The 19,388-nt window shown below is 66.2% G+C and overlaps 1 protein-coding gene across 1 annotated transcript; it reads right to left on the bottom strand.

Moving 5' to 3' along the window:
• Positions 1-1,619: 1,619 nt before the first annotated feature.
• On the bottom strand, positions 1,620-18,736 carry QARS1 (glutaminyl-tRNA synthetase 1). The gene is made up of 24 exons (XM_054035706.1): positions 18,608-18,736; positions 16,631-16,778; positions 15,349-15,458; positions 14,511-14,586; positions 13,860-13,924; positions 13,507-13,560; positions 12,983-13,040; positions 10,176-10,247; positions 9,614-9,699; positions 8,957-9,043; positions 8,468-8,567; positions 7,362-7,440; positions 7,076-7,184; positions 6,576-6,706; positions 6,101-6,193; positions 5,338-5,475; positions 5,163-5,250; positions 4,941-5,084; positions 4,713-4,817; positions 4,256-4,348; positions 3,526-3,653; positions 3,004-3,070; positions 1,970-2,095; positions 1,620-1,862 (listed from the first exon to the last, which is right to left on the bottom strand). The coding sequence occupies exons 1-24, from the start codon at positions 18,725-18,727 to the stop codon at positions 1,812-1,814; spliced, it is 2,328 nt and encodes a 775-aa protein (XP_053891681.1). The 5' UTR covers positions 18,728-18,736; the 3' UTR covers positions 1,620-1,811.
• Positions 18,737-19,388: the final 652 nt, after the last annotated feature.

Here is a 19,388-nt window from a genome sequence, read left to right as displayed (position 1 = left end):
CGCCTTTGACCGGAGTAGCCCCTCGCCCAGGCCGTGCTGAGCTCTACAGTAGGGTTACCATATTTCAGCAAGCAAAAAAGAGGACGGGAGGAGCCCCGCCCTAGCCCCGCCCACTTCCCGCCCCCCCAGAACTCCCAACCCTCCCCCCGTTCCTTGTCCCCTGACTGCCCCCTCCTGGGACCCCTGCCCCTAACTGCCCCCCAGGACTCCACTCCCTATCTAAGCCTCCCTGCCTGTTGTCCCCTGACTGCCCCAACCCTTATCCACACCCCCACCCCCAGACAGACCCCTGGGACTCCCACGCCCCATCCAACCACTCCTGCCCCCTGACAGCCCTCCCCAGAACTCCCAACCCATCTAAACCCCTCTGCTCCCTGTCCCCTGACTGCTCCGATCCCTCTCCGCACTCCTGCCCCCTGACAGCCCCCCCCAGAACTCTCAGCCCCCCACCCCGCTCCTTGTCCCCTGACTGCCCCCTCCTGGGACCCCTGCTCCTAACTGCCCTCCAGAACCCCACCCCCTACCTAAGACTCCCTGTTCCTTGTCCCCTAACTGCCCCCTCCTAAGACCCCCCCAACTGCCCCCCAGGACCCTACCCCCTACCTGTACCCTGACTGCCCAAAACTTTCTCCACTCCCCCCAAAAAGCCCCCCCCCCCCCCCGTTTCTTGACTGCCACCTCCAGAACCTTCCTGCCCCTTCTCCTGCCCCTTGGCCCCCTTACCCTGCTGCTCAGAACAGGGTGTTGGGCTCTGTGCGAGCCGGACACGTGGCTGAGCTCCCCAGCACAACAAAACCCGGTCCCTGGCCCTGCACAGTGCTGCCGGACCGGGCTGCAGGGGAGAGCTGCCCTTGTATCAGCACAAAGTGCTCTCGCTCCCGTTTTGCTACGCTGCATGGCAGAAACCGCTCCCAGTTGCAAAAGGGGAGGGCTGCACTTTGTGCTGATACACTTGCTCAGAATGCAGGGCGGAGCTCCTCTACAGCTGCTCCGGAGTCCAGCCCGGGACTTTCCTGCAGCCCTCCCAGCCGCTCGCTCTGCTCTGCCGGGGGAGGGGGGAAATCCCGGACATTGTGAGTGCTTTACAAATTCCCCCTGGACGCTATTTTTAGTACAAAAAAGAGGACATGTCCGGGTAAATCCGGACGAATGGTAACCCTACTCTACAGCCAGGCCCGGCTCCAGTGAGGGGCAGCAGAGAACCTCACACCCAACCCGTGCCCACTACAGCACCCTGACCCCAGCGCCCCCGCCCACAACAGGCAGCTGGCTGCAGCCCCCTTCCCCCAGAGAGAGGGGCCAGGACTCCCTGCATCCTGCCCCAGGAAGAGGCCCAAGGCCTGGCTGTCCCCTCATGCTGGCTTTAGGGACAGGCAGTAGGAGGGCCGGTTGCGCCTGAGCCCATGAGCCGTTTGGGGGGCGGGGTGGGGGGAGAGGGACAGGATTCCAGCCCATAAAGCTCGGCATAGCCTGGCACATGGGGCAGGCGGGAAGGGCAGCTCCCCCCACAGGGCCAGCCTGAGGCTCCTCCCCATGGTCAGGCCTGGGGGGCAGTGAGGTTGGGGGAGCCTCCAGCACAGAGGCCCTTGGGTCCCCGCCCCAGTGACGCAGGCGGGAAGGCAGCTCCAGTGCTCGTTTATTGCAGCGAGATGCGCCAGCCCCACGGGGTTTGGTTAAGGCAGCTGTGGCCCTCGTGCGTGGGCCGGGCCCTTTGTTCATGGGTCGCACTCTCCCCGTGCCCGGAGGGACCAGGCGCTCCCAGAACGGGACTGGGCACAGCCAGAGCCATCAAAGCAGCGGCAGCGGCTCCTTCACACCTTGCCGGGGTCCTCCTTCAGCGTCACCGTCTGGTTAAACACCATCTGTGGGAGGAGAGAGAGATGCACTGAGTGAGCCTGGGAGCTCCGGGGCAGGGACACCAGCCGGCCCAGGCCCCAAGAGCCGAGCGCCAGAGACCCCAAGGACTCACCTTCCCCTCCGTGCTGTCGGGATCCACCGAGAAGTAGCCCAGCCGCTCAAACTGGAACTTGTCCAAGGGCTTGGCGAAGCAGACGGATCTGTCAGCCAGGGCGCCGTCGATCACGCGCAGCGAGTCCTGCGGAGAGCAGCACCGCTCAGCGACCGGGCCCCCGGCTCACCCCACAGGCAGGGGAGAGGGGCACCAGCTCACCCCACAGCCAGGGGAGAGGGGCACCGCCCAGTGGCTGGGCCCCCAGCTCACCCCACAGCTGGGGGAGAGGGGCACCGCCCAGCGGCTGGGCCCCCGGCTCACCCCACAGCCGGGGGAGAGGGGCACCGCCCAGCGGCTGGGCCCCCGGCTCACCCCACAGCCGGGGGAGAGGGGCACCGCCCAGCGGCTGGGCCCCCGGCTCACCCCACAGCCGGGGGAGAGGGGCACCGCCCAGCGGCTGGGCCCCCGGCTCACCCCACAGCCGGGGGAGAGGGGCACCGCCCAGCGGCTGGGCAACAGGCATGTATGGCCCCAGCCCTGCTGGCACCTCCCTCCCCCCCACAGCCGGGACCTTCTGAGTGGAGTGGCAGGGGAGAGCCCAGCGGCAGAGGGAAGGGAGACCCTGGGGGGCCGGCAGGGCAGGCTGCCCAGCTCGGTATCTCTCACTCGGCCTGTCCCTAGCCCTGCGCTGCCGGCGTGCAGAGAACCGGGGGAGGTGTGTCTGTATCCCCTGTGCCAATGGCCCCCCGGAGAGGGGGGCTCTCCTCACTCGCCGGCTGGGTGGAACCCGCCCCGGCTCTGCCCAGTGGGTCGTGCTCAGCGCCACTCAGACTCTCCCACTCCAGGACTCCCCCGGCAAGGCCCCAGGCCGCTGGGCCTGCACTCCCAGCGGAGACGTCCGCACACGGGGCAGCACGTCCCTAGCCAGAGGAGGGAAGCCGCGGCAGTGGCCTGGCTGCAGGGCTGTACTCGGGGCACCTGGCGGGGAACCTTGGCACAGAAGCGAGGCCTGGCCCGCTGGAGCCGAGCCCGCAGCACCTGCCAGCACTCACGGGGTTGAGGTCACTCAGGAATCCAGCTGGCACCTCTGCAGGGTCCTCGGGGTTTTTGTGCAAGAACCTGAAAATAAGACAGGGCCAGTCAGGGCCGGGGCGGGGGCCCCAGGGGCAGGAGTCCCTGGGCTGGAATCCCTTAACTCCCTCCCCAGCCCCCTGCGGCGACCAGCTGCTCAGCCTGGCTGGGTCCTACCCTGTGCCAACCCTCCAGCCACCCTCTGCCGTGCCGGGGGGCCCACTGACCTAGCAGCAGCCACCAGGGCTGCCCCCGCAGCGGCCTGGGAAGTGCCGAGATCTCTGGTGTGTTTCCCAGCAGGCAGGGGCTGGCACCGAGGTGCCTGTGGCTGCCAGGGCAGCTGGCGAGAGCAGCAAAGCTGCTGAAGTGGCAGCTCCGGGTTCACCTGCTTAGCGGAGCTGGATGCCGCTAGCTGTGCCCAGCGCGTGGCTCCACACAGCAGGGCTGGGGCACCTGGCCCCCGCGCTCCGGGACAGCCCTTAGCCAGCGCCCCCCGTACTCACAGCCGTTTGTAGAGCCGCACCTCGCACACCAGCGGCTCCGACACCCAGTGGATGAAGGCTTTGGGCTTCTCCGCAGCGTCCGACTTGGTGCAGGTCACCTCCAGCTCCATCACCTGCCCGCTGGCGTCCTGAGCACAGAGCAAGAGGAGGTCAGGGGCCAACGCCCCACCGGGGGCCCCATGGCCTCCCGCCTGTGCCCACCACACAGCCAGCCTGGGGAGAAGGGGGGCTCTGCCGCATGCCAAGCGGCTGGGGGCTGGAGAGCCAAGGCCACCGGCTGCCTGTGCCGGCTCCCGCCCCTCTGCAGAGCTTCCCGCGGCTCCAGGACAGCAGCTGCGCCTGGCTGGGACCGAGTGCAGGGGAGCAGGCCAGCTCCGGTCTCCTTATCGCAGGGGAGACCCAGCGACAGCCGAGCCCTCCCCGGAACCCAGGCATCCTGGCTCCTCCCCCTGCTCCTCCCCCCAGAACCCAGGCATCCTGGCTCCCCCTACCCCACCCTCCTTGGAACCCGGGTGTCCTGGCTCCCCCCATCCCACCCGAGAACCCAGGCGTCCTGGCTCCCCCCCCGCCCAACCACGTAGCTGACGGTGATCGGAAGGAGCGCCCCCTGGTGGTGACGAGGCAGGTAGCACCGGGCAGCCCCCAGGAGCCAGGACAGGTGGCTGGCACATCAGTGTAACTGCAGGCGACCCCAAGGCAGTGGCAGAGCTGGCCACTGGCCCCAGCCCACCTTGACGACGTTCTGGACAGCAATGACGTAGCCGGCGTGTCTCAGCCCCACTGGCTGGCCGGGTGCCAGACGCTTGTAGCCTTTGTCCATCACCTGCAAGGGGAGAGCCCATCCCCAGTCAGCCGAACTCCGTCCGTCCCCGGCCCCACCCCCCGTCAGCTGAGCTCCGTCCCCGTCCCCGGCCTCACCCCCCGTCAGCCAAGCTCCGGCCCCGGCCTCACCCCCCGTCAGCCGAGCTCCGGCTCCAGCCCCGGCCTCACCCCCCGTCAGCCAAGCTCCGGCCCTAGCCCTGGCCTGTGCAGACCGGCTGGGCACTCCCATTTGGTGGGTGGCAGGTGCCCCGATTGACCGGCCCAGCCCCACTCCCTGCATGGACCCCAGCTCCCAGTGCCCGTTCCCCCCACGCCCCATTCGGAGGAGCCCTGGAGCCAGGGCAATGCAGGTGGCCCCCGCTCACCTCCCTGAAGTCGCTCTGCTCGATGTAGATGGTGGCCTGGAAGGGGACTTTGTGGAAGCCCTTGGTCTCGTCGGCTGGGAAGTTGGGCACAAGAACTTCCAGGGCCTGGTGGGGAAGCAAGCAGGTCAGCACCAGCAGCGGGGCCATGCTGGGCCCCTTCACGCCCCAGGCCGGGAGATCCCCTGGCCTACCAGCCCCCAGCGCCCCTCCCCGCGCCGCCAGCCTCACCTTCTGGGTGGGGAAGTTGGTGATGGTGACTCGGAGGGGCTCCAGCACAGCCATGGCGCGGGGGGCGCGCTCGTTCAGCACCTCTCGCACGCACGCCTCCAGCAGGTGGGGCTCCATCGTCGTCTGCGCCACCGTCACCCCCACCTGTGGGCACAGGCTGCGCTCAGCTCGCGCCCAGGAGGGGCAGCCAGCGCCCACCCACCCCCACCGCAGGGCACCTACCCGCGCACAGAAGTTGTTGATGGCCTCGGGGGGGAAACCTCGGCGGCGCAGGGCCGTCAGCGTGAAGAGCCGCGGGTCGTCCCAGTCCCTGAAACGGCAACACCAGCCGTGACCAGCAGGGTGCAGCGTGGAGCCGCCCCCGCCCGCCCGCCCCACCAGCCTGCGCAGCCCTCACCTGACGGCGCCCGCCTCCACCAGCCGGATGATCTTCCTCTTGGAGACCACGGTGTAGAGCAGGTTCAGGCGCCCGTACTCCCACTGCACGGGGCAGTACACGCCCAGCGCGTTGCACAGCCAGAAGTAGGAGGAGCGCCTGGGGGGGGGGGGGGGGGAAATCACACAGCTGGTCACGCCTCGCCCGCCCCCCCAATCGCCCCAGGCCCTGCCGCTCACGCCCTGCCCGCCCCCCCCCCACCCCGGGCCCTGCCACTCACACCCTGTCCCCCCAGGCCCTGCCGCTCACGCCCTGCCTGCCCCCCCCACCCCACGCCCTGCCACTCACACCCTGCCTGCCCCCACCCCCAGGCCCTGCCGCTCACACCCTGCCCGCCCCCCGGCCCACTCGCCCCAGACCCTGCCGCTCACACCCTGCCCCCCCGGCCCTGCCACTAACACCTTGCCCGCCCCACCCACCCGCCCCAGACCCTGCTGCCCCCCCACCACCCCCAGGCCCTGCCGCTCACACCCTGCCTGCCCCTCCACCCGCCCCAGGCCCTGCCACTCACACCCTGCCCCCATCACCCCTGCCGCTCACACTGCTGTCCCCCTGCCAGCTGGGCTCAGCCCCAGCTGCGCTGAGCTCCCCACAGCCACAGGCACTGCCCCGCTGGCCCCCAACCATTCCCAGCTCCCCACGGCTGCAGGCACTGCCCCCCCCCCAATCACAGCGAGCTCCCCACAGCCGCAGAGGAGACACAGCTCTGCTGGCCCTGCCTCACCGGGCCTGGAACTCTTTGGTGCAGAGCGAGTGGGTGATGTGCTCAATGGAGTCGCACAGGCAGTGCGTGTAGTCGTACGTGGGGTAGATGCACCTGAAAGGCAAGGCAGGGCCTGAGGGCAGGACGCCCAGCCCCCTGACACCAGCCCCTTGCTGGCGCCCGCTGCCCCCCCCGACGCCAGCCCTCCCCAGACACCAGCTCCTCGCTGGCACCCGCTGCCCCCCCCCCACCCCCGACACCAGCCCTCCCCAGACACCAGCCCCTGGCCAGCGCCAGCTCCCCACTCAGGCCCCAGCCCAACGCAGAAACCACCTGCCCCACCACAGGAGCGAAGCCCAGGGTCCCTGCCCCCACCCCTGCATCCAGGTCCCCTGCGCTGCTCTAGGCAGGTCCTTGCATCTCCGGGGAAGCGAGGCCCCTGCCCCCCAGGTCCCAGCCCCGTTTCACCCCGGCCGAAGGGTGGGGGCCAGCCTACCATCTGTCCCCGGTTCGGTGGTGTGGCATGTATTTGATGCGGTAGGCGACAGGGTCCAGCTTCCCGTCTTCCATTACCAGCTTCATTCGCAGTGTGGCCTCCCCCTCCTCAAACTTCCCCTTCTTCATCCCCTGCAGCGACAGCCGGGAGAAACCAGCGGGGACCATCAGCCAGTGCCGGCAGCCTCCGCACACAGGGGGCGCTGTGCGGCGGGGCCCTGGCGGTGGGAAAGGAATCCCAGCGGGGGGCCCCGTGTGGGGGGGCGAGTGCCCAGTGGGGGCACGGGGTCGACGAGGGGGTGGGGCAGTCACAGAAGGGGCGGGGCGAGCTCCCAGCAGGGGGAGGGGGTCGCCGAGGGTGCGGGGTGAGCGCCAAGCGGGGGGAGGGGGTCGCCGAGGGGGCGGAGTGGTTATGGAGGGGGCGGGACAAGCGCCCAGCGGAGGGACGGGGTCGCCGAGGGGGCAGGGCGAGCGCCCAGTCCCTTTGCCAGGCCCACATACCTCGAAGAGGAGGAGTGACTCTTCCACAGGCCGATCCCGCCACGGGGAGGGCGGAGGGTTGTGGCCTTTGATTTCTTCTACCCTCTGGTGGCAGACGTAGGCGTGGCCCCTGGGGGGGAGAGAGAAGTCACGCCTGCCCCACACATGCGCCCACTGGGCATGCAGCCGGGGGGGACTAGACCGCTTGCAGGGATCCCCATCAGGCCCCGTCCCATCCCCACAGCAGCCAGGCACACCTTGCCTCCCAGAACGGCCGGCTCCGCCCCCGCGTGCCCCGCACACTCACCGCCGGATGAGCTCCACGGCCCACGCGTACAGCTGGTCGAAGTAGTCCGAGGCATGCGTCACGGCATGCGGCTTGTAGCCTATGGGCAGAGCGAGCCCATGAGTGAGTGCCTCCCTCCCCGCCCCCTACCCGGAGCACCAGCCTCACCCCTGCTCTGCCACAGAGCCAGGGGGCTGCCCCGTGTGACGAAGTTACGGCGTTCATGAGCTGCACTAGGTGATGGCTGATGCCCTTCGTACCCGGGGACCCAGGAGGGGGATGTGACCAGGTGCAGCGAGACAAAGAGAAGGGGGAGGAACAATGGGGGTGGCGGAGGTGGGGTAGCTGGAGGCTGGCAGTCTGCGTGGGGGGACTGGCGGAGGGGAGGCCAGGCCGCCTGGCCCAGGATTCCCAAGATGGACTTGGTTGAAAGTCACTGATTTCTGTGCTAACAAGCTCTGCCCTACGCTGTGATCCTGTGGGCTAATAAACCTTCTGTTTTCCCAGCTGGCCGAGAGTCACATCTGACTGTGGAGTTGGGGGGCAGGACCTCTGGCTGCCCCAAGACCCCACCCGGGCGGACTCGCTACGGGAAGCGCACGGTGGGGCAGGGGAGGCTGGGTGCTCGGAGCTCAGACCCAGGAAGGTGAAGCCGTGTGAGCTTCTTGCCCTGGGACAGTCTGCTCCGAGAGAGGAGACTCCCCCAGAGCCCTGCCTGGCTGCGTAGGGAGCAGCTCCAGCATCGCCCAGGGACTCCCTGCCCCCCGTTGGCAGCATGCAGGGACCTCCTGGGACACAGCTGAGTGAAATGGGGAGGGGCCAGGCCACCGCCCCCCACCCCAACCCCTAGGCAAGGGCAGCAGGCCCTGTTCACCCAGAGCAGCTGGAGAGGCTCTGGCATTGCCCCTGGGTACCTGGCTGGTCCCCTCTCCACCCCAGCTGCTCCCCCCACCTCCCGGTCACCCCCCACTCCTCATACCCAGCGGTTCCTGCTCTTCCTCCCTCACCCCCTACTCCCTGACCCCACAGCCTGCTACCTCCCCAGCCACTGCCCCCACCTCCTGTATCCAGCTATTCCCCACCCCCATGCCTGGAACCCAGCCCCCTCCGCTTCCCCGGCCCCGTACCCAGCCACTCCACCATGTCCCGGATGGCGGTGAAGTACTTCTCCTCCTCCTTCTCGGGGTTGGTGTCGTCGTACCGCAGGAAGCACACGCCCCCGTTGGCCTGGAGGGGGCACGGCCTGGTTAGCCCACACCTGGCACCTGCCCCTCCACCAGTGCCCGCAACCCCGCCCACCCCCATCAGTGCCCGGCACCCCCTGCGCCCGCAGCCCTGCCCCCCCACCCAGCACCCCCTGCACCCGCAGCCCAGCCCACCCCCACCAGCCCCCACGCCCACCACACTGGGGAGAGGACAGGGTCAGAACAGGCCAGGGGCCTGGACCTGGCAGTGGGGCAGGGCAGCTCCAGGTGCTGACGGGGCTAGGGGGTGTAGCTGGCTCTGGGGGGGAGCTCACCTTGGCGTAGCTGGAGGTGTGTGGCTGGCTCTGGGGGGGCTCACCTTGGCGTAGCCGGGGAGCGCCAGGGGGTGTGCCTAGCTCGGGGGGAGCTCACCTTGGCGTAGCCGAAGTTGAAGTTGATGGCTTTAGCGTGGCCGATGTGCAGGATCCCGTTGGGCTCCGGAGGGAACCGCGTCCGCACCTGAGGGCAGAGGAGTTCCCAGCCCCACTAGCCCAGCGTCCGGAGAGTTACCGACCCTGGGTCAGGCCATGCAAGGTGAAAAGGCGCCAGCCTCATGCCCCTCGTGGGCACCCCCACCCCACCCCAATGGGACTTGGCCCACAGGCCAGGCGGCCTCCGGCTCCTGGGGCCAGTGGGCTCTCGTGATGGAGCGAGAAGGGCCTAGAAACAGAAAGAAACCAGCTCCCAGCAGTGCCAGGGCAGGGCGGTGCCCTGGGCTCTCCCCCTCCAAGCTGTGCCCAGCCCCGCTCGGGTCTCTGTGGTGTCTGACGCCCCGTCCTCCCGAAACCAAGCAGGGGAGGACCTGGAGGGGTCTGTCCCGTCCCTGGGTTCTATCCCCAGCTCTTCTGCTGACCCTGCCACCAAACATCTCCCACCCGTGCCTCAGTTTCCCCATGTGGCCTAGTAGCCTCTGAGGCCCATTGTGAGGGTTAATGAATAGACGGGCAGCACTCAGAGCCGTGGTTAACAAGTGGCAGGAGCAGCAAGCCCCAGGCACTGCAGAGGAGCTGGGAGGAGAGCCTGACCCACCTGCCCGCCGGTGATCTCCAGGTGCTGCTTCATCAGGGCCATGGTGTGGGGCGTGATCACGTAGCCTTCTGTCTTGTAGTTCTCACCTGGGGGAGCAGGGAGCTGTGAGCCCGGGGAGGGGGAGGGCTGGGGCGCAGTGCCCCAGGCAGCGAGAGGGGAGGCCCTCGCCCCTGGCGCTGGGCACAAGCCCCTGGCCGGGAGGGACGCATGGGACTCTACACCACGCCCCTCCGCTAATGGACCCAGCCTCAGCTGCAGCACAGGGCCTGCTCCAGCCACCGCCCTAGGGCTCCATAGCTGGGCTGCCCACCTGGGGCCCTGGAGCCAGGCTGGGGCGGGAGGCTCCAGTGCCCCGCCCAGCCCCCAGGGAAGCCAGGCTCAGATAGAGCGCCTCCAGCACAGGCTCCAGAACACCGGGGGCAGGACCGACCTTGCCCAGCCAGCGTGGGACGGACCCTCCCATCCTGAGTCTCTGAGCAGCGGCTCCAGAGCCGGCTGAGAGCAGCGCTGGGCCGAGCCAGGCCGAGGCCCCAGGAGCCCAGAGCAGGCAGGCCGCACTCACCTGGCTTGTGGAATTTGAGGGCTTCTCCCCTCAGCTGCTCCATCAGCGACTTTGTCTCCAGGGTCACTTCACCTGTGGGAACAGGGGGGCGAGGTATGTTAGCCTCTGCCCCAGGGACCCCGCCCCTCACTCACAGACCTCCAGTGCCGCCCAGCCCAAGACCCTTCCCCTTGGGCACCGGCCCAGCAACACTGCCCTGACAGCCCAGCCTGGTTCCCAGCCTGGGAACTCCAGCCACGTTCTCCCCTTCCCGAGAGCCAAGACCCGCCCAGAAGTGGGGAACGGAGCTTGCACGCCATCAGCCATGCAGCAGGAACCATGGAGCCAGCAGGGGAGGGGCCTTGGTCCTCTCTGCCCCCTGCCCATCGACAGTAGGAGCAGGAAAAACCAGAGGATGGGGCGCTAAGCAGCAGGAATCAGGGCCCAGCCCAGGACGCCAGCTCCCAGCTGAAGGCAGGGAGACCAATATGCCAGGACGAAGGTGTGACCAAGTGGGACTGTTCTTCATGTTTCCTCTGACTACTGTGTGGGTGCCTCAGTTTCCCCTATGCATTTCTTAAGTCTCAGGTGTGCATAAATGGCTGACAATCTGTCTTCTAGCAACAAATGGCCAGGGCCCTTCCCCTCTGCAAGGGGATAGCTAAAGGTGAACAAAGAGATAGAATCACAGAATCTGAGGGTTGGAAGGGACCTCAGGAGGTATCTAGTCCTACCCCCTGCTCAAAGCAGGACCAATTCCCAACTAAATCATCCCAGCCAGGGCTTTGTCAAGCCGGGCCTTAAAAGCCTCCAAGGAAGGAGATTCCACCACCTCCCTAGGTAAACTATTCCAGTGCTTCACCACCCTCCTAGTGAAACAGTGTTTCCTAATATCCAACCTAAACCTCCCCCACTACAACTTGAGACCATTACTCCTTGTTCTGTCATCTACCACCACTGAGAACAGCTGAGCTCCATCCTCTTTGGAACCCCCCTTCAGGTAGTTGAAAGCAGCTATCAAATCCCCCCTCACTCTTCTCTTCTGGAGACTAAACAAGCCCAGTTCCCTCAGCCTCTCCTCATAACTCATGTGCTCCAGCCCCCTGATCATTTTTGTTGTCCTCTGCTGGACTCTTTCCAATTTTTCCACATCCTTCTTGTAGTGTGGGGCCCAAAACTGGACACAGTACTCCAGATGAGGCCTCACCAATGTCGAATAAAGGGGAACGATCACGTTCCTCGATCTGCTGGCAATGCCCCTACTTATACAGCCCAAAATGCCGTTAGCCTTCTTGGCAACAAGAGCACACTGTTGACTCAGATCAGGTGACCTCCTGGCCAGGGAAAGAGACAAAGGGCAGAAAGGAGGGACTGGAGGAGGGTTCAGTTTGGAGCTGGCTGGGGACGGGGAGTGAGGGCAGACGTGGGTGTCTGGCTCGCTGGGCCCCAGAATGGACCTGGCTGAGGGGTCCTGTTTGCTGTACCTACAAGCTCTGTTTTAGACCATGTTCCTGTCATCTAATAAACCTCTGTGTTACTGGCTGGCCAAGAGTCACGTCTGACTGCGGAGTTGGGGGGCAGGACCCTCTGGCTTCCTCAGGACCCCGCCTGGGCAGACTCGCTGTGGGAAGTGCACGGTGGGGCAGAAGATGCTGGATGCTCCAAGGTCAGACCCAGGATGGTGAAGCCGTGAGAGCTTCTTGCCCTGGAGACAGTCTGCTCCGAGGGAGAGGAGGCTCCCCAAAGTCCTGACTGGCTTTGTGGGGAGCAGTTCCAGAGCATCGCCCGGGGACTCCGTGACAGAAGGCCACTGACCATGGCAGCTCCCAGCTCCAGGGGTGGGGCAGGCACATGAGCCTAAAGCCACAGAGGACCCTGCGTCTGCGGTTAGTGCTCCAGAGAGGGGCGGCAGTCAGCCCCAAAGCTCTCTGAGGCCAGGGGGCAGCCCCACGACCTGGGAGGAGCTCTCTGAGGCCTGGGGGGGAGGGGGGAGTAGTGGTAGGTGGGGGGCAGCCCCACAACCCAGGAGGAGCTGCCCCAGGCCCGGGGGCAGGGAGGGCACACTGAAATGCAGTTCCCCAGGACCGACCAGTGTGGCCAGGCACTAGATGGCCCTGTCCTCGCAGTCCCCCCGCAGCTAACACACTGGCACACGCAGGTTCACGATTGGTGAACAGCATTTTCCAGGGACAGGACGCACTACAGATGCTGGACTCGTGACCCTGGCACCCGGATCGCTGCATGCTGCAGCCCTGCCTTGAGCGCAGGCACTGCTGGCCCCGAGATCAGGGCACCATCGTCACCTACAGAAACCCAGCCGGGGCCTTGCCGTGGGCAGCCCCGGGGCGGGAGGGGGCACCCGAGCAGTGCTCAGCGCAGGGCACTGTCTGGCTCCAGAGAGCGCTGCAGGGAGCCTTGCTCCACCAGCGCTACGGACAATCCCCGCGGAGCTGAGCCCCGCCCAGCCCACAGCTGGACTCCCCAGGCTGCCTCGAGCCCAGCCCCGGCTGGCGAGGTCCCTGCCCTGGACAGCTGCTCAGGGGCTGTGGGAGATGGGTCAGGTGCCCCACAGCAGCCCCAGGGCGAGCGAATGCCCTGCTGGCCCCAGCACTGACCCCCTGGGCGGGGACAAGGGGAGCTCTCCCGGCCGCTGCCTGGCTGCACCTGCCAGGCCAGGGCTCTCCGGGCGGCACCTTCCCCAGCCCCGCTGCAGCAGGCCCAGCCGCGGGCTGGTTCCGGCCCCCAGCTCAGCAGCTACCCATGAGGGCAGAGACGAGGATGTGGGGAGCCCCCAGACCCTGCACAATCAGACCCCCTCAGCAGCTCACCGTTCTCCTCCACTGCCTTCTGCTGCTTCTCCGCCTCGGCCGGCTTGGCCTTCCCAGCCTGCCGGGACAGAAGGGGAGCAGCCTTCAGTGCCAAAAGGCTCTGCCTGGCCCAGTCCCTGGGCCCCTGAGCCGTGCTGGGGAAGGGCTCCAGCCCCCTTCAGCTCCAGTGACCTCATACGTGCCCCCCATCGCCCGGGGCACCGCCAACCGCCCGGCCCCTCCCCCCATCGCCCGGGGCACCGCCAACCGCCCGGCCCCTCCCCCCATCGCCCGGGGCACCGCCAACTGCCCGGCCCCTCCCCCCATCGCCCGGGGCACCGCCAACCGCCCGGCCCCTCCCCCCCATCGCCCGGGGCACCGCCAACCGCCCGGCCCCTCCCCCCATCGCCCGGGGCACCGCCAACCGCCCGGCCCCTCCCCCCCATCGCCCGGGGCACCGCCAACCGCCCGGCCCCTCCCCCCATCCCCCGGGGCACACCCCCTGGCTAGCCAGGCTCAGGGTGCACCTCCTGCTCACACGGTACCTTTGGTTTCTTTTCCAGGTCAGCTTCTGTCTTTGGGCCCAGCAAGTGCAGCACCTGCAGGAGAGGGGAGTGGGGCCTGAACAGGGGTGCACAGGGGGCAAGGAGTCTGGGTAATGCTCCCCCCCCATGACCAAACTCGGGCTGGCGCCCAGCCAGGATCTCCGTGGTCCCTGTCCTCGGCAGTGCCAGCAGGACCATCCCTCCACTGCCCTGCCTGGGCCACGGGCCTGCGCCCAGCACTTCCCGCGCGGGCCAGGAGCCAGGCACAGGGCTCGTTGGGGCCAGTGCTGCCTTCAGAAGCCAGGCCCCATTGCCCGCTGGGCTCAAAGGCAGCCCGGCCCAGCCCCACCTACCTGCAGATCCACTTCGTTCTTAATGCTCTTGCCATCCGCCCACCTCAGCCTGCCACGCGCCTCGCCTGCAAGTGAGCACAAAGGGACGGGTGTGGGCAAGAGACAGGCTGGGCAGGTCCAGCTCAGGGATTCCCCAGGACAGGCAACGGCACCTCCCCCTCGAGTCAGGGCCGCAGCCTCGCTCAGGCCACCAGCCGCTGGCAGGTTCCAGCAGCCTCTCTGCTGCCAATCTGGACAATGCCCCGAAGCCACCAGGTGCAGCAGCTCCCCGGCCTACATTCGGGGAGCTGGTGCAGCCCCCAAGTGCCAGCAGCCCTGAGACAACAGGCTGCCAGGCCTTTAACTGCCACATTGTCCACACGGCTGCAGAGCACCGACACGTACGACACTGGAGCTCCCAGGGCCGCTGCCCCCCCGGGCGGCTGGGCAGAGGTTAGCCATGGCAGGGATGTTTTCGCACAGCTCCCTACAGATGCTGCACCTGGTCTGTTAGAAGCACAAGGAGTGAGCCCAGCCTGGGGGGAGGGAACAGAGCCAAGGGACACGTGTGGGGGGTACCTCTTGATCTATGCCATGGAGAACTGCACACAGTCCCCCTCCCGCCCCCCGCCAGAGACCCAGCCCCCCGGCCCGCCTGAGCTGCAGACTCACCCATCAGCAGCCCCACGTTAAAGCGGTACCGCTCCGATAGCAGCTCGGCTCGGTGCTTGTTAATGGCCGCCTCCACCTAGAGCAAGCAGGGGAATGCAAGTGGTGAGCCGAGCGGGAGCACGGGCTGCAAGGCAGAGACTCATGCGTAACCGGTGCCCTGAAGAACTCCTCTCAGCGACGGGAGAGGGGGACTGGCACCGGCGTGGACAGAGCAGGGCCACCGCACGGGCCAGACGGGCTGGGCTCAGACACCCGAGAGAGCTACCGGTATGGCCATGCCGGCAAGGAGCTCCCACCGCAGTGAGGGCCCCTCATATCCTCTGGGGAGAGGCCCAGGCAGGAAGAGCTCTAGGCCAGCCTGGGCCCGTCCGCAGAGCTGGCTCCATCCTCGCTGGCGGGGCTCTGACATGCACAGCAATGGGCACTATCTGCTCTGTGCCTAGGACTGCCTCATCTGGCCCTCCAGCCATCCACTCTCGCTGGCACACAGCCGCAGCAGCCCTGCGAGTACAGCGGGCACCTCTGGTCTCAGGCTGGCATCAGCCTCAGGTGCAAGGGAGGACCAGCGGCGAGTCCTGAAACAGGAGCGTTCTCTCCCAGGCCCCCGAGAGCAGCGCGGTAGCGGGAACGGCCTCCTGCCAGCCACACCCCCACCACTGCCGCTAGGAGCAGGGACACCAGCCACAGCCCCCCAGGGCTGCACCCCGCTGAGGACATGCTGCCTGTGGTGCCATTAACACGGCCTCCTGGCACCCCAAACCATGGGCTGCCCTTCCCCAGCTCTGCGCAGGGAGTCCCATCGGCTCGCTCCCACCCCACACCTGGCCCTTGTACTCACGGCCTCCTCTATCTGCTCTGGGGTCACGACCACCCCCACGCCACACTCATGCTCAAAGTCTGCCGTGTCGATGGGGTCCAGCGGGTGGCTCCGCACGTACTCCAGGGCAGCTGGGGAGGCAAACAGGCAGCTCAGGCGGGCGTATTTCCACACAGCGCTGTGGGCTGCTTCACCCAGGAGACCCCACGGGGCTCCCTGCTGGTCCACAAGGGTCTCACAGACACATGGCTGCACCCAGGCAGCAGCAGCTGACCCCACTCTCACAGTACAAGCCCGGACCGGGCAAAGCAGAAGGCAAGGCAGGACATCGGCCAACTGGCTCCTGCTCCATCCCCCGGGTATCAGATTCCCCATCTGCTGCCTTGGACTTGACACATTCCCTCCAGATCTGATCCTGGTACAAACCCGGGCCAGTTCCTGAACTCTAAGGGGGCTCATGCCTGTGCCAAGCTCACAGAGTGCCCCCGCCCCGTGCCGCTGGGTCCCGGGGTCTGCTCTGCAGGCTCACCGCAGCGCGCTTGCTCAGCTGAGACACGGGATGCGGTGGTCCAGGGGGACTGCATGCCCAGCTATCCACGCTGGGGCCAGCGTCACCAGAATATGGGCCCTGCACTCCCACCCTCATCTGAGCCCTGCAGCAAGCAGCTCACACAGCCCGCTGCACAGGTTGGGATCCAGGGCAAGACTTGTTGGGGCTCCTTATTCCCACGCAGAGGCCAGGGCAGGATGCTCCTTGCAGCATGTGTCTCGGGTCTTTGTCCAGCGCTGTTTAAAGGACCTACGTGCCGGGTGCTCCCCTCCCTTCCCTGGGGAGACCATTCCAGAGGAAACGCTCCTCCTTGTTAACACAGGCGCAGACAAGCAGGACCGAAAGGAAACAGCCTCGGGGGCTGACTGCCGGGGGCGGGCAGAGCCGGCGCTGACCCCCGACGCCTGTGCCTGGAGTGACCAGGCTAAGCTGTGGGATAGACCACTCGGGCAGCTGAGGTAGGGAAAGCCAGAGGCTCGGGAGAGAACGGGCAGGGGTTGAAATGTCCGATTTACGCTGGGAATTACCCCTCAGACTGAACTGTAGGCACCAGGGGGTGAGGCGCAGCCGCAGCAAAGGGAGCTGGGTTAGCACGTTGCACGCACCGAGCAGGCTGCAGCCTGGCTGGGAGAGGGAGCAGGGAATTCAAAGCAGGGAGCTGCGAGATCTCAGGCCAAGGCAGGGTCAGCAGAGGCCACGCTGTACATGGGAAAGCAGGGGAGCAGATCTAGCTGCTCGCCTCCCGTATCATACCACTGAGCTGCAAGTCTGTGACGATCTTCTTGCTGGTGATGCAGCCCACAAGGAAAGGAAGACGCTTTTGGTCCTTAAGCCGGGAAGCCACATTGTACAAGAGGGTACCAGTCGCCTTGTCAACAGTTGGGCCCAGGATTCCTTGTGCCTAAAGCCCAGGAAGGAAGAACATAGTTAGAGCGACACTATCTCTTCACTACCAGTGTTGCCATGGCTATGCTGCTGGGGCGCGGACTCTCCCTCCATCGACAGACGGGATTTTTCCGTGGCCGTAGCAAACCCACCCATCGAGAGGGGGCAGCCAGGTCAATGAGAGAATTATTCAGTCAGCCTAGCACTGTCTACACCGGGGCTTAGGTCAGCTTAACTACAGTGGTCAGCGTTGAATTTTTCACGCCCCTGAGCAACACTAGGTCACCCTGACTTTTGGGTGTAGACCAGGCTTGAGCCAGTGTGAAAAGGGAGCCGAGCAGGGCCCTGGCATGGAAGGGGCAGGGGATGTTTCCACAAAAGGAAAAAATCTGTGAAGTTAGTGTGGTAGGAAGAGAATGAAAACCAGCCTAGGGCAGAGGAGTGGGGCAACCAGGGCAAACCCCTCTCCTTGTCTTAGGAAGGGTGGTGAGAGAGGAGAGAACTCAAACTCAGCAGTGCCTTGGTGGGGCTCTGGGGCTGTGCTCCCCAGTGGTTTGAGGGTCACAGCTTGGTAAGCAGTGCTCCCTCTCCCCCACTCTCCGCCTGGAGTACACGCTTCTCCACCAGGACAGGCCACATGACCATTACAAATGTCCTACCCGAGCCCTGCTATCAGCAGCATAGGGACTCCCAGACAGAGCTATCCAGGAAGTGCTGTTTTAAATGGCATCTGATTTGTATGGTAGGAGTTCGTTTCGGTTTCGGTTTGTTGCAAAGAATCCCATTGTAAAACCAAACCTCTGAACACTGCAAGGCCACCCTCTCCCTCCCCGAGACCCAGCCCCACACCTAGGGGTCCTGTCACACACTAGGGAGAAGCACTAGCATACAGCATTCAGCCATGGCAGTTACAGAAGCATTCTGGGAACCGAAACTGACGCAACCTCCCTGAAAGGGGCACATCCAGATACAACTGCTGGGTTGTAAACAACGGGTCACGGACCACGTCTTACAGTGCTAACACACACATGATACAAATCCAGCTCTGAGTCTGCCAGTCAGTTTCCCTGCGTGGCAATGAAAAGCCGACGCAGTCACTTGCCCGTTCCCAGCGCTGCAGGGCTTGGGTTTCACACACCCAGAGCCGGGCTCAGTTGTCAAAGATAACGGGTTTGTGGGTGTTTCAAGAGAGGAGCACGGCTGGGCCACAAAGAGTGCCACCTACGCTATTGTGCCCTCATCCTGGGGTGAGCTGGAGCAGCGGGAGGGGAAGGCATGCAAGGAAGTTGCCAACGTGGTTAGTTTGAGGAAAACTCTTCTCTGCTTCTAGGCTCGGATGGTAACGATTCCAGCCTGGATCTGCAACCCGCACCCAGGCCCTGACCCTTCCCATGAACCACGCTCATACTGGGCCAAACTCAGCCCTGGCGTCAGCAGGCCCAGCTCCCAGGGACTTCGGGGGGTGCAGAGCCTGCAGGCACCAGGGTGGGGCTCTCTCCTGCACAGCCCCTGCCTGCAAAGGGGAAAGGCACAGGGGCAGGATGAGAGGATGCAGGGTCAGAGGGAAGGAGGCAGGGGTCAAGGGACAGAAGGCACAGGGGTCAGAGGTCAGGCACGGTTCGGGGAGGAGCTTAGGACGGTTAGAGGAAGGGTCGCGCTGGGGGAAAAGGTCAGGGTTTGCATGGGTCAGGGGTCATGGCCGGGGTCAGGGGTCAGGCACAGTTCCGGGAGGGGTTGCGAGGCCCGGGGGGCCGGGCCGGGCCAGGACAGGGGTCGGGGGTCAGGCATAGCTCGGGGAGGAGCTTGGGGCGGGGGCCAGGTCACAGGTCACAGGTCACGGGTTACCTGGGTCACCGCTTCCCGGAGCAGCGCGCTCAGCGCCTCGTTCTTCAGGGTCTCGCGAGCCTTGGGCTCGCTCAGGCCGATGGCCGTGAACAGACTCAGCGCGTCCGGCCCCGCCGCCATGCTGCTGCTGCTGCCGCTGCCCCGCCCGGATAGGGGGCGGGGCCCGCACCGCCCAATCAGCGAGCAGGAGGCGGGCGCTGCGGAGGATGCCACCAATCAGCGGCGAGGACGGCCCTGATGGCCAATGGAGGAGCACGGCAGGATCTGGCTCCCCCGCAACCCAGCCAATGGGGACCGAAGCCGCCGGAGGGGGCGGAGCCAGGATTGCTGCCGGTTGCATCATTTAAAGGGCCAGCGCAAGACGGGAGCCACGTGGTGGGGGACGGGGCGGGGCTAGTTCCTGGGGGGCGGGGAGAGAGCTGGGCAGCTCCCTGGGACCCCCCTAGTCTCCCCCCAGCTGGGTCCCAAGTGCCAGGCCAGCCGCTGGGGCGCAGCCCCCTCTACACCAGCTTCACCCTTGTCCTTGACTCTGTCTGCGCTGGGCGCCCCCTCCCCAGCCCCAGGCCTGCGCCTCCCGCTGTGATGTGGGTGTCCTCAGGCCCCCGTGGGGAGGGCAGGGCTAGTGCCCTGCTGGGCAGAGGGGGACCCGGGCACAGGGGGGCTAAGTGAGCTGGGTTAGGGTTAGAGTTACGGTTGCACGTGGGTTTCCCCAGCCCCGCCCCGGCTACCCCCCAGCCACTGGGCGCATCGCCTCATTTCCTGGGCAAAGCCAGATTCTCTG

The sequence above is a fragment of the Malaclemys terrapin genome, chromosome 7 (genome assembly GCF_027887155.1).
Source record: "Malaclemys terrapin pileata isolate rMalTer1 chromosome 7, rMalTer1.hap1, whole genome shotgun sequence".
Taxonomy (NCBI): domain Eukaryota; kingdom Metazoa; phylum Chordata; order Testudines; family Emydidae; genus Malaclemys; species Malaclemys terrapin.
The sequence above is the reverse complement of the archived record's forward strand: the minus strand, read 5'-3'. Positions and strand labels throughout refer to the sequence as shown.

Bases quoted from the DNA above. Each gene is read 5' to 3' on its own strand.
- QARS1 (XM_054035706.1), bottom strand. From the start codon at position 18,727: ATGGCGGCGGGGCCGGACGCGCTGAGTCTGTTCACGGCCATCGGCCTG. The intron at 15,459-16,630 runs GTATGATACGGG...TTGCCTCCCCAG, and splicing joins CACAGACTTGCAGCTCAGTG to CTGCCCTGGAGTACGTGCGG. The intron at 4,818-4,940 runs GTGAGGCTGGCG...CTTCCCCACCAG, and splicing joins CCAACTTCCCCACCCAGAAG to GCCCTGGAAGTTCTTGTGCC.